The 12,634-nt window shown below is 40.3% G+C and overlaps 1 protein-coding gene across 3 annotated transcripts in view; it reads left to right on the forward strand.

The window, feature by feature from the left end:
• The window catches only part of trim44 (tripartite motif containing 44), an 88,643-nt gene that overhangs the window by 66,335 nt on the left and 9,674 nt on the right, over positions 1 to 12,634 (forward strand). Inside the window, exon 6 of one of the 3 annotated variants that reach the window (XM_041796317.1) lies at positions 2,378 to 2,451. The exons of the other annotated variants lie outside the window; for them this stretch is intronic. Within the exon in view, the coding sequence (XP_041652251.1) occupies positions 2,378 to 2,444 (67 nt within the window). The 3' untranslated portion in view covers positions 2,445 to 2,451. The remainder of the gene's footprint in view (positions 1 to 2,377; positions 2,452 to 12,634) is intronic. 3 annotated transcript variants of the gene reach the window in all.

Raw genomic sequence — 12,634 nt, forward strand, 5'->3', positions numbered from 1 at the left:
AACACAGCTTTTTGAAACCGGGTCTCAGAGTGAACAAATATGTGAACGCTTACAAACCAAAACAGCTATGGTGGATTACAGGGTTGTGTTCGTGCTGCAGAAGCTACTGAGCTTTTTATGGCTTTTACAGCAAAAGCTGATGCGCCTTTACCGCCACTGCGAACAACAAATGGTCATCGTGAACAGCATACAGCAGATGTTCTTAGATCCACCACGGAAAACAACCAGAAGGACAACAAGGAGAAAGTTTTTGGCAGTTTTCCATAATCTTCTTTTCTCTTTTGGTGCATTTCCATGGCAGCGTTACAGCACCACTTACAGGCTTGGCATATATATACTACAGCATTTTCAGTCGTTTTCAGTGGTTCCATGCTTACACAGACATTTCCTGAATCTATCCCGTGTTTACGGAAAACTTTTGCACAACGAAACAGAAATATATTGTTTTTGTCTCTGTGTGGACAAAGACTTGATTAGAGTGGAACCTTGCCAGGAAGAACTCAAAATAAGAGCATTATGTAAAATCAAAGGAACTTTCTCTGAGGAAGTACTACACCAGGGTTTTACTTTGAAAAGCCCACTGGGAGTTGGGAGTGTTCCAGTATTGTATTTATCTTTTGTACCAGTTGAAGTGTACAGAACAAAAAAGTTAAACAGACACATTTTAGTTTGTGGCCTTTATCTGGGTCATCAAGAATAGACTGCAAACATATTCTTCCAATGTGGACGTATAGTTGCTACAACCAGGTAAATATTGCTCATTATTGATCATTTCCCTGTTTATTCTGGTTGATAACTGCACAGGATGTGTTGAAAAAAATAGGCGAAGCCCCTGTTCTCTAGATTCTCAGTGCTCATGCAGACAGTCTGAAAGCCCTGACTTGTTTACATGCAAACAAAATGAAAATCAAGCCGTGTTGTGGCCAAGACGTGCATCTCATGCCCGCAGTCTGAAACAGCCAGAAAAGTTGTGCAGAAATTTGCATAACATTGAGCCAGAGTGAGTTTACCGACTGGTTTAGTTGCAGCTCTTTGCCAGGAGGTTGAAGATCCAAGCTTCAGCTTCCCCTCTTTGCCTGTATCAAATATTTGTTTAAATAGCAAAATCCAATATGACAGTCACCAACATCTGGCTTTATAACACCTCATCAGAAGCCAGTGGGCAACATACAGTAATTGTGACTATGTCCATGCTTTATACAGTCCCTGTGATGAACAGACAGACCAACATTACTATCAGTAATACTAGCCACAAGTATGTTGAATAATGGCAGCACCAGGATGCATGTTGATTCTGCTTTCCTTCGGCTTTACTCTTATTTTATACATTAACGTCACTAGCAGCCTTTTATGCATGCTTTTGAACAGCTTATCCAGTCTGAACCTTTAACAAGCAGACTGTTCTGATCAGCAAATGTCAATGATGTCAAGCAAAATCACCACCTCAGGAAACTGCCAATCAAGCATTAGCTAATTGGTCTGATGGGCATGTTGCCTGCAGTAGCTCTAGGCTATCTGTGGATGTTTGTGGCCTGCTTTTTGTATTTCAGAATAACATTTTTCTTGATTTAGGTAAGGCTGATTTGATAAAAGTGGACAGAAAGTGGACAAAGCAATTAGGCCTGCCTCCTGTTTCACTTTGTATCTTGTCAGTTATTTTTTTATAATCATTTACAAACAAGACAAATAAGTTCTCCGGATGCTCTTTTCACATTTTCTCGCCTTCTCATATTTCATCTCTCTCTATCACACACTAACAGACACAGGCACACACACATTTGCTCTCAGAGCTCTATCCACAAGGCAGATTGTCATACCCAATCTGCTGAGACTATCCTTCCGCCCTATCATGCATGCAACGCTCACGCACACAAGTAAAAGCACTCAAAAGATGTCACAGTGTGTACAAACATTCATTTTTCATTCTAAGACTGCACATAAACACATCACACATGTGCACTTAGACTCACATAGAGTAATTAGTGGAAAATGGAAGGAAGGACTGTCTCCCTGCACAGAGAGGAAGAAGCAGCCTTCCTCTCACTGTATCACCTGCACTGTCCCCTTTAACCAAACACAGAGACAGTAACACACAGACATGCGCATGCACATCAGAGTGTTAGCCTTCGGGTGGAATTACAGGTCTGATTTCAGCTTGGTGGAGATGCAGGGGGAAGATAGTGGTAGGCTGAACCGAGGGGCAATGAATCAGTGCCTTATCAGACCTGTGGCCTTAGGTATGAACTGTCAGCACACACGTACGCACACACCATTGGCAAACATCTTAGTTCCACAGTCGGACAGAGCGACAACATCACAGCATGTGTGTCACCAGGCTCAGTGGGGCAGTTTTCAGGACCCTCTCCCTCTCTTTCAGTCCACAGCATGGCCCCCTGCTCGGTTATTCTCCAAATGCAACGAAGAAGAAGAAGGAGGCGGAGTGAGCAAAAGGTTGGCATGTTTAATTCAGCAGCTTCCCGACAAGCCCCATCACAGCGTAGATTTATAGTACCGCTGAGGGAAGAATGAGGCGATGGTTGGGATTTAACTACCTCTGGATGCTAATGGGAGATTTAGCTTGCACTTTGGAAAAATCACCTTAATCCGGAGTTGTTCCATGAAAGGAGGGATGCGAACGAAATATGAGAGGCTTTCACTTAGAATTTTTGTCCGCGGATGTGGAGACATTAGCATTTTTTAAATGGAAATGATGTCTCGTATTCAAGTGTGCTTACAGATAAAGATCCCATTTCTGAGCATGTGCCTGCCGTTCCATTAAAGAAAAAAAATTGCCTCCAGATTCCTGATGAAGAAATATCTGACTGGGGCATGTCACCCTTCAGGAGAAGGCAGGCTGATGTTTCACAGGATGCATTAGTGCACATAAAAGTTTATTAGTCAGGCAGCACTGGGGAGCTGTCAAGCCCCATGACTTTATTTCTCTGTATTGCCATGCTGCATCTAAATGCTGCCTCTGCAGGAACAAAACAACAAATTTCACAGACTAATAAAGCTCAAACTAGTCTCAGGTTGTTTAGCGGCATCTGCAATTGCATCATAGGAGAATTCTTGATACTTGAATGTTTATTTTATGGGAGTGATCCTGACTGGTGATCTGTGTTTTTGTTAAAATAGGAGCATCTTTGTGCTACATCCTAAGGGAGGTCCTTTATTCCTCTGTGTGTTTAATATTCTGCAGAGGAAAAAGCAAGGAGGGATGGATGAGGCGTTTGAGACTTTTATCAGCCGGGATGGTACTTGTGACAGTCTGGAGCTCAGGTTTTCTGGGCTGTCTGTCTGGGTGTCCTTCACACTCAGGGCTTGGATGATGGGGCTTGCTTGAAGGGGAGGAGGGAGTTTTTCATGTGGCAGAAGGCTTTGCCTAATAGCCAGTCTGTTCGCCAACTCTGTTTTTCTCTGTCTCATAGAAGAAGACTTTTTTCTCACTTTCCCTCCTCCTCCTCCTCCTCTTCTCAGGCCATATGCGCCTCTGACATCCCTTCATCTGTGATGGAGGAGAGTGCAGGCAGAGGAGGAGTCCGTATCATCGCTCTGAGTGTGGTGTAAACAGGCTTTTAATTTTCCAAATCTCTCCAGAGCAATCGGGATTCGGCGACAGGCACCTGGGCAGCGGGCTGATTAAGGTGGCGCCGGCGTTCTGCTGTTAGAGAGGGGGGGTGTTTGAAAGAGGCGACAGGGGGCAGCTCTGCCAGCCTGCCAAGTGTGTGGGCGCTGCTGTGACCAGTCAGTCTTCATAATTGCTGTCTGGCTCTGGGACAAAGCCAGCTCAGTGGTCACATGACATACTGACTCACTGTGCAGACTGGGGCGAGGACGGACTCCCATCAGTTATGCTGGATCAATGGTGCCTATGCAGACGGAAGGGAGGGGAATAAGAAAAAGAAGTTTGAAAGTTGATGCAGGAAATGAAGGCAAAGGGAGATTGGACCAAAACTTATAAAAATCAGCCATCTTTAGATTACAAAAGAGCAAATTAAAAGGGCCAAATAGAAGTGAATCTGAGAATGGAGAAAGCAAAGATGCCCACTATTCTTTATCTTTAACCACATGCTGTGTGCTTTCACACAACAGATGAAAGTTTATTGCTCTATTGTGTTTCTTCTTTCTCACTTTTACAGATTTGAGATCCAAACTTCAAAGCATTGTCGAAATTTTAATCTTAGCCAAAGTTAAAGTCTGCATTCAAATTTTGCCTCTTACAAAAGAGACACATCTGGGAAAAAGAAATGATTTCTTTGCTGGCTGAGTCTCAGACCTTGGACCTGTATCATGATGCAAGATCAGCCTCACTCTGTCTGAGATACAAGGACTGAGAAGGTCCAAAATTTGTCGTTTTATATTCGTAACTGTTCTTTAAAGCAGGTAATCAGTTTATTCAGAGACCCTCTGATCCAGTTAAGAGCACACATTATGAGTGGAAACATGTTACTGCATTGGATCAGAACTGAAATTAATTTCAATACAAACAACAGTTTTTGATACAAACTCAGATAGTGTTTAATATCCATTTCAGAAATAATTTGCCGTAACTACACACTATTAAGCATAACAAAGCATACGTTAATGCTTAATAAATCATTTCTGAAGCAAAGTCAGTTATTTTAAATGTGATGTATAGACACATTCAGAAGTGATTTACTGATACTTCAATACATGCTTGTTAATATAACACATCATCTATACAGCATTATTTACTAAAAATTGATTGAACTGATCGGGATGTGGGAACGGGCATGAACAGCCCTTTTCAAGTCCAGCCACAAACTCTCTATTGGATTCTGGTCTGGGATTTGACTCAGCCACTCCAGAACATTCACCTTGTTGATTGTAAACCATTTCTGTCTTGCTTTCATAGTATGCTCAAGGTCGTTGTCTTGCTGGAAAATAAATCTTCTCCCAAACCATAGTTCTCTTGCAGACTGAGTAAGATTGTCCCCCAGGATTTTCCTATATTTTTGACACATTCATTTTACCCTCCACTTTTACTAGCTTTCTAGGGCCAGCTGCTGAGAGGCATTCTCACAGCATGATGCTGCCACCTCCGTGCTTCGCAGTGGGGATGGTGTGTTTGTGGTGATGTGCAGTGCTTGGTGTCTGACAAACATAGGGTATTGTCTGATGAATGAAAAGCACCATTTTGGTCTGATCAGACCAAAGGACTCTGTTCCACTTGACCATGGAGTACCCCACATGCCTTTTGGCGAAGTCTAGTTGAGATTAAATCCAAGTTTTTTCAACAGCTTTGACTGTTGAAGAGCCTGGGCAACAGTTGTTGTATGCAGAGTCTCTCCCATCTCAGCTGCTGCAGCTTTTAACTCCTTCATAGGTGTCTTGGTGGCCTCTCTTACTAGTCTCCTTCTTGCACGGTCACTCAGTTTGTGAGGACAGCCTGATCAAGGCAGATTTATACATGTGCCATGTTCCTTCAAATTCTTGGTGATGGATTTAAGTGAACTCCAGGGGATGTTTAGTACCTTGGAATATTAGGCAGTAACCTTTTTCCCTGAGTTGTTTGGAGAGTTCTTTTGTCTTCATGGTGCAATGGCAGCCAAGAATGCTGGTTTGACTGGACCTTCCAGACACAGGGGTCTTTATACTACAACCACTTAGTGAACAAGTAGTCTTTCTATATCAAATACAATTTCCTGCATGACAGTGTTTTATAAAAGATTGAGCAGATTTTTTCTGACATCAAGCTGCAGCTGGGAAAATAAATTATGTGTTACCATGTTGATGCTTCAAAGCCGTGGGTTGGCATTGAGCCGGAGGTGAAACATCCAAATGAATAAAATCAATATTGATATATCTTTTTTTTTTATTTATTTAGTTTTAACCTTTAAGTTACACTGGCACACTTGATACTATTACGTCCCTATGTACACTAAATGTCTATTTAGGTCAGCTTTTTAACAGTTTTTAGGGCTTTTATGATGCAAACCTTTAACATCAGTTAAAGTCTGTGAACTTGCTCTTTTAGGTCATCTTATTTTTATCTCACTCTACCTAACAGCTACATTCACACTATACCATCAGAGTACACAAAGCATAGCCAGCAACAGTGAGCTATTTCTCTTGTTTCACAAATGAGTGTCTTTGTGACTCCAGGTTGTACTGCTTTGAATGGCTGCATGTTTGTAACTTTGTCAGATAAGTAATAGCATACAATGACACAGTATAACCTCCTGAAGATCAAACTTCTTGTTAGCAGACTACATATGACACATCTGTCCTCTCTCTCTCGCTTTAGAGATACGACCATTAAGGTGATTCTATTATCTCCTCCTCGCTCTCCTCAAAGGGATCTTCTAAACGTCATTCATTGCCATTTAATTTGTGCCCAAGAGTATAATGGCCCTGCAAAATTGGACAGCCAAGTCCTGTTCCTGCACAGGAGGGTGCTATTCAGGATAATTGTTGATTGTCAGATAGCATCTCATTTGAGAGCAGCTATAAAGAAAGCACTATTTTCCACACAGAGTCATACGGACAAAGCAAGTGGCACAAGGGATGCTGGTCCCCGTGTTGGGGTCGGTTTAAGTTCCAGGTCCGAGTTAATTACCAGCTCAGTTTTTGTGGTCTACATGGGTGGGGTTCTCCTCCATTAATCCCTCAATTGCCCCTGTGGCCACAGAAAATGTAAAATGGCTAAATGAGCCCGTGTAAGATAGAGTCTTCACCGTAGTTTAATGCTCTTATCTGTTCAGCTCGGCATTAATTCCTCTGTATGATTAACGGCGGGTACCTGTGTCAAAGTGAGCGAGAAATTAGTTCACAGAGGGATAACACTGTTCATCCAGCTCCTCGCACCTGCTGTGGCAACAGAAAAAAAAAAGGTGTGATTATTCTCATCGGCCGAGCGTTTTATTCTGCTTCAGTGACCTTTCTGCTTCACTGTTTACAGGAGAAGGCATCCTCAGTGTAATACATGCATCATGCACTGGGTGAATGCACGCTATCGCAGGTCAGAGTGGTACACAACTCGCTTTGTGATGTACATTTTAAAATCATGGCATGCATGAACATGAATTTGAATGCGGTTCTAGGAGGCGATGCATATGCCACATGATGAGATGGATTTATACTCGCCTCTTTCATTGATGAATAAGCTACAGCACATACAAAGGGTCATATTAAACAGCCTCTTGCTTTCTGCCCTCTGCATCATAATGTGTCGTGATTGTCTCTTTGCTTCCTCCATAAACTGATTAAGTCTTTGAAAGCACCGCTGAGTGTTGTATTGTTTTCCAGAAGGAAGACAATCCCAGTGAACAGTATGAGGAGACTCCAGAAGAGACAGACCAGTTCTGTTTGGAGACATTCCATACTTGTTTCATATTATGATGCTCGACTCTATCTCTCTTTTGTTCGACAGTTTGTTTCTCTCTCTCTCACTGATCCTCAGAAATTACGATACAGTCAATAATTCATTTCATTTCAGTGCGGGGCATAAATTGTACATTTGTGCATATTTGACGAGTCTCATCCCAAAGTGAAATGTAATTACAAAAAGACTTGTGCATGCTTCATATTTAATAAGATAAAAGAGTCCACTCTTTCTCATTTTGATCAGGCTGTCATTCTGGATATTAAATGATAACATTCTGCTGTGCTAAGTCTGGATATAGAGGGAGAAGACGGTTATATTTCCAGGAGAAAAAGTATCACTTCAGCCATATAAATCACTATGTAAACAAAGCCAATACTGCTGTGACTGTGGCTCAACAGGGGTTGCAGCACAGACGCAGGCTATAAAGAAATTTGATAAATTCATCATAAAAATGCCCGGGGGGTTTTGGCAACCCTGTGGATAATTCTTTCATCTCACTGAGGAAGAACAGTGTGGTTGTTTTTAGTCTAAACGCAAATCTCAAACATCATGAATCTCTGAATATTTTCTTCTTCTTCTAAGAGTTTGTGTCTAATAATACATCAGAGGGCATTAGATATGGAATGGACATTATCCAGGCAAACATGGAAATAAAAATTTTCACCTCAACCACTTAAAGGGTGACTTGTTTTTGGGCTACTGTGTTGGACAGCACATTTATTTGATAACATAAGTGTGTAGGGTGGTAATATGTTTGTTGGCACAACATCTAACCAGGAGGTAGCTTCAAGCCTGCAGCCAATCATCATTATGTCATCAGATCTTAATTGGCACAATAACAATCAGCTTCCTGAGTGAGAGCACACACACTAAAAAAAACAACAAAACCTGAAGAGACATGACAAAAAGATGTTGATTTCTTTAAATTATTTGAAGGCCATGTGTATGTGACAATTTCATATGAAAACAGCAACCTTAATTTATGTTGTGGCTGTCTTTATGCAGCATCTCTGTTGGGTTCTTAAAAAGTAGAATTTTGAGAACGGGTTTCACAGTACAAACGTTTGAAAATGCAACTGTTTAGTTAGCAATATGGAGTTCCCTCTAAAAAAAATGGACTTGCACTCCCGCTTATCACAGTTTGAAAAAAAAAAAAAAAAGGCCAGACCATACCATGGTTTTGACGAATACTCGATTCTAATATACTCTGGAAGTTCTATAGGTGTCATTTCACTTTTGATATTTGCACACCTGAGGAACTTCTCAAGTCAAAAACTCTTTACACTGTTCCAAATTAATGCAGCATAACCATAAGATTAGAGGAGCATGAAACAGTCATATTATCGAGTGAAACAAAATAACAAATTGAATACAATGAGCGATTTCATAATTTCATTCATTTATTTGGTGACAGGGAGGCTGCTGAAGAATACTGATGTGCAGCCCTGTCACTAGGGCTGGAAAATTAATCGAAAATTATATTAAATCGTAATATAGCCTGCTGCAATTTTTAAAATCGCAGAAGGTGCAATATTTCTTCTACCAGAACTTTGTGTCAAAATACCAGTTTAAAACTTTTTCGCAGCAGAGGTGTTATGCATTACACATCATGTAATCATTTAAGTGCCATTTTTTTTTAGAATAGTCTACAAAAAATTCTTTCTTCTTTTTTGCACATTTTTCTTATTAAATATAAGAATGACATAAAGATGATCACTCCCTTCAATACAACAGTTCATATCAAATTTGCAGTACGAGTCAAAATCATCACAAATATAAATCTTTTTTAAATGTAAAGCCCTTTTTAATTAAATATTGTGTTGGTTGCAATATAGAATGATTTATTGCTTGTATTTGTTGACAAATACATAAGATGAGGAACTTAAGGAATAATCGCAAATCACATCGCAATTGCAATACTAGGGAAAACATCGCAATTAGATTATTTTCCCAAATCGTTCACTGTCACTGTCCATTTGAGCTTTGCTTCGCCCTGTGATGTCACTTTAGGTTTTAGTCAATGATAATAGCTGAGGGTCGAATTCACCAGCTGGGCGTAAATAAAGATTGTATCATCTCCTACGTCCAACGTAGCTACAACTGATTTCCAGGCTCCAGAGTTTTGCAAAGAAACAAACTTTTTCTGTCCTAGAAAACTATTGTCAGAAGATTAAAATAGCGTGAACCAAAAGAAAAAGAGCCTTTATTTCTTTTTAGAGCCAAAAGAAAAACTTCCAATGAAACGGCATGTTGTTATCTGTTGAATATTAACGTGTTTCTAACGGGGGTAAAAAATCCCTGCCCTGTTCCTTTGTCTTTAACGATGAAGTCAATCAAATTAGCAACCCACTAAATGGATGAATATGACATAGTCAAGTTGGAGAAAAGTTGGTGCAGTCACCCCCTGCAGGGTGGGGACAGAACTGGCTCACATCACCTCGTAGTGCATGATGGGATATTATCCTATTTATTCAAACAGAGCTCATCTGTTACATCTAGCTTTCCTCTCAGCTGACTCTCCATGTTAACTTACTGGTTTATCATCCGAGATGACGCTTCGTCTCCCTCGTCCACTTGCCTTTTCATTGACAAACTTCACCATTCAGTCAGCTGAGGGGACTAGTTTATTTCCTGTTGCTACTTTCTATCTATGGCCCATCCTATTTACTGGAGCACTAAACTATGTTTACATTCCCTAAAAATATGGGATTATAATGACTATTTTAGTATAGTGAAGCCCTCAGGTGTTACTAGGGAAATGGAGTTGTTGCTTTTGTAAAACTCTCTATTTGGATCGCAATACACATAAAATAATAAATGAGCCCCTAATTTTTACCCTTTGAGGTGTGTAATTATCAGGAATTAATGGACTTTACTGAGACAACAGTCCTCTGCTGTGGGTAAAACAGTTCAGGCAACAGTTCCTTTCTTTAGGCTGAACTCTACCTCCTTTTTTTACTTTTTTACTTTTACATTTATTTGCAAAAAATAGCCAAGTAAGCTTTCTTTAACAGAGAAAAACCTGAGCAGAACCAGACTGATCAGTGGACAGCCATCTGCCATGACTGCAATTGCCAAAAATAATTAGGCTAGAGAGAAACAACTAGAAGTACCGCCTGGTTGTTGTGTTCTTCTTTGGGTTATAAAATTGCCTGGTGGTGGAAGTAGAGTGGAGGGTCAAGCTATAAGCTATAAGTAACGATGAGCTCATAAGGTCTCAGTAACCTTTGACCTCCAAAGTCTATTCAGTTTGCCCTCGAGTCCAAGTTTAAGTTTGTGCCAAATATGTTCTTGAAACATTGTGCTCATAGGATCTGGAGTTAAAATGGTCTTAACCTTTGCACTCCAAAATGTATTCAGTTAATCCTCAATGGGGACAAAGTTTGAAGAAAAGACCTCAAAGCAAACAGCCCTGGCTATCACCACCACAGATAATAATAAAGATGTAATGTAGCAATTGCCAAATGAGACATGTTATAAATGAAATATGATTGTAATTTTGGTCATTGTAAACCAAATTTAGCAATGTGATTTAAGCAGGTGGTCAGAAACAATTACAGATTTTCACATAAACCAGTCAAAAGACACAATTATACACCCTCCTTTGTGATGATTTAATCTAAAAGGCATTCAATATGGATTCAATGTGTCAGTGGTTTTAAGAGTGAGAAAGAACAGCAGTTAAAAAATCCAAGCTGTGAGCCGTCCTTTCTGCAACCTACCTCCAACACCTGCAGAAGCGTGAACATCTGTGCCAACACAGCAGCCTCTCGCCACCATGGAATCTTAATGGAGTTTTCTCTGCAAGGTAGCTGCTGTCAAAACACAGAGGCTTTCTCTTCATGCGATGATAGGATAAAAACTTTTCAGAGGTGGAGGGATAAACTGTACTCATGATGTATTTCTAGCATACAGTGCCTATAAAAAGTATTCACCCCATTGGATGTGTTATCCTTTTATTGATTTTATTAATCAATCATGGTCGATATAAATTTGACAAAAAAATTTTTTTCTTCTCTCTTTCTCTCTGTGCAGTCTGGTGTTTGCATGACAAATATGATCCAGGTAGTGCATATACAGCGTTGACCAAACATAAACCTTACCTGGCCTTTACACGTTTATAAGTAAATTAACCCCAAGGATATCTTTTTTTGGAGATCGGTGCCATCAGTGATCAATTAAGCGTGCCCAGTGTTCTCTTTCGCTCGCTCTCCCTTGCCCTCTCTCTCTCTCGCTCCTGCTTGCAGCAGGGGTCACTGTTGGGGGGCCTCATATCAGAGTCTGCTTAGGTCCTGGCCTCTCATATTAGAAAGCTTATATTAAACATCTACTAGAGTGCACCAGAAGGCATGTGGGAGTCTCCACTGACAACTGGAAGAAAGTTCTTTGGTCTGATGAGAGCAAAATAGTGTTTTTTGGCCATTAGACAAGACCATATGTTTGGCAGACACCAAACACATTACCACAAACGCACCATCCCCACTGTGAAGCAGGGTGGTGGCAGCATCATGCTGTGGGGGTGCTTCTCAGCTGCTGTCTCTGGAAGGCTTGTAAAGGTAGAGGGTAAAATGAATGCAGCAAAATAGAGGAAAATCATGGAGGACAATCTTATTCAGTCTGCAAGAGAATGATTGCATGGGAGAAGATTTATTCTCCAGCAAGTTTTCACTTTGACATAGTATTTTTTAATTATATTGATCATGATTGATTTATAATATCATTAAAATGGTACATCTTTTAATAAGCACTGTATTTAACAGGACATAATAAAGAAATAATAAAGAAAATGAAAGCAGTGACATAAGCACACTGAGCAGCTGCTCTCATGTTTAAGAATTGGAGACAAAAACATTCAGAAAAAAAGGATCAGAAATTAAACGAAAGAAGTGATCTGAAATATTATCCCAACCTCTCTGACTGCTCCATGTGTGCTCCACTGAAGCTTCAAGGCTTTGAGTGCTGCAGTCATGTTTAGCTTTAATCTTTAGTTTATTTTATGAAAAACAGAAGCCTTCTCATCCAAAAATCAGTCTTCTCTGAAACTCATGTGAAGTCTGAAGGTTTGTGATGTACCAAGGGGGGCAGACTCAGTCATGCGTTGAAAGTAATCAAAATTTTAAAATAGTCATTTCTAAAAATAACCAGCACAGAAAAATGAGAGGAGATTCAGGGCAGACTGCTTTGTTTCTTTGTGGCAGCTGTGTTTAGAATGACCCAGAGTGATGCAAGCTATATTTATATATTTATTTACAAGAATAAAAGAGGCACCGTAAGACATGACGCCAT

Source organism: Cheilinus undulatus, linkage group 9, assembly GCF_018320785.1.
Source record: "Cheilinus undulatus linkage group 9, ASM1832078v1, whole genome shotgun sequence".
NCBI classification, from domain to species: Eukaryota; Metazoa; Chordata; class Actinopteri; order Labriformes; family Labridae; genus Cheilinus; species Cheilinus undulatus.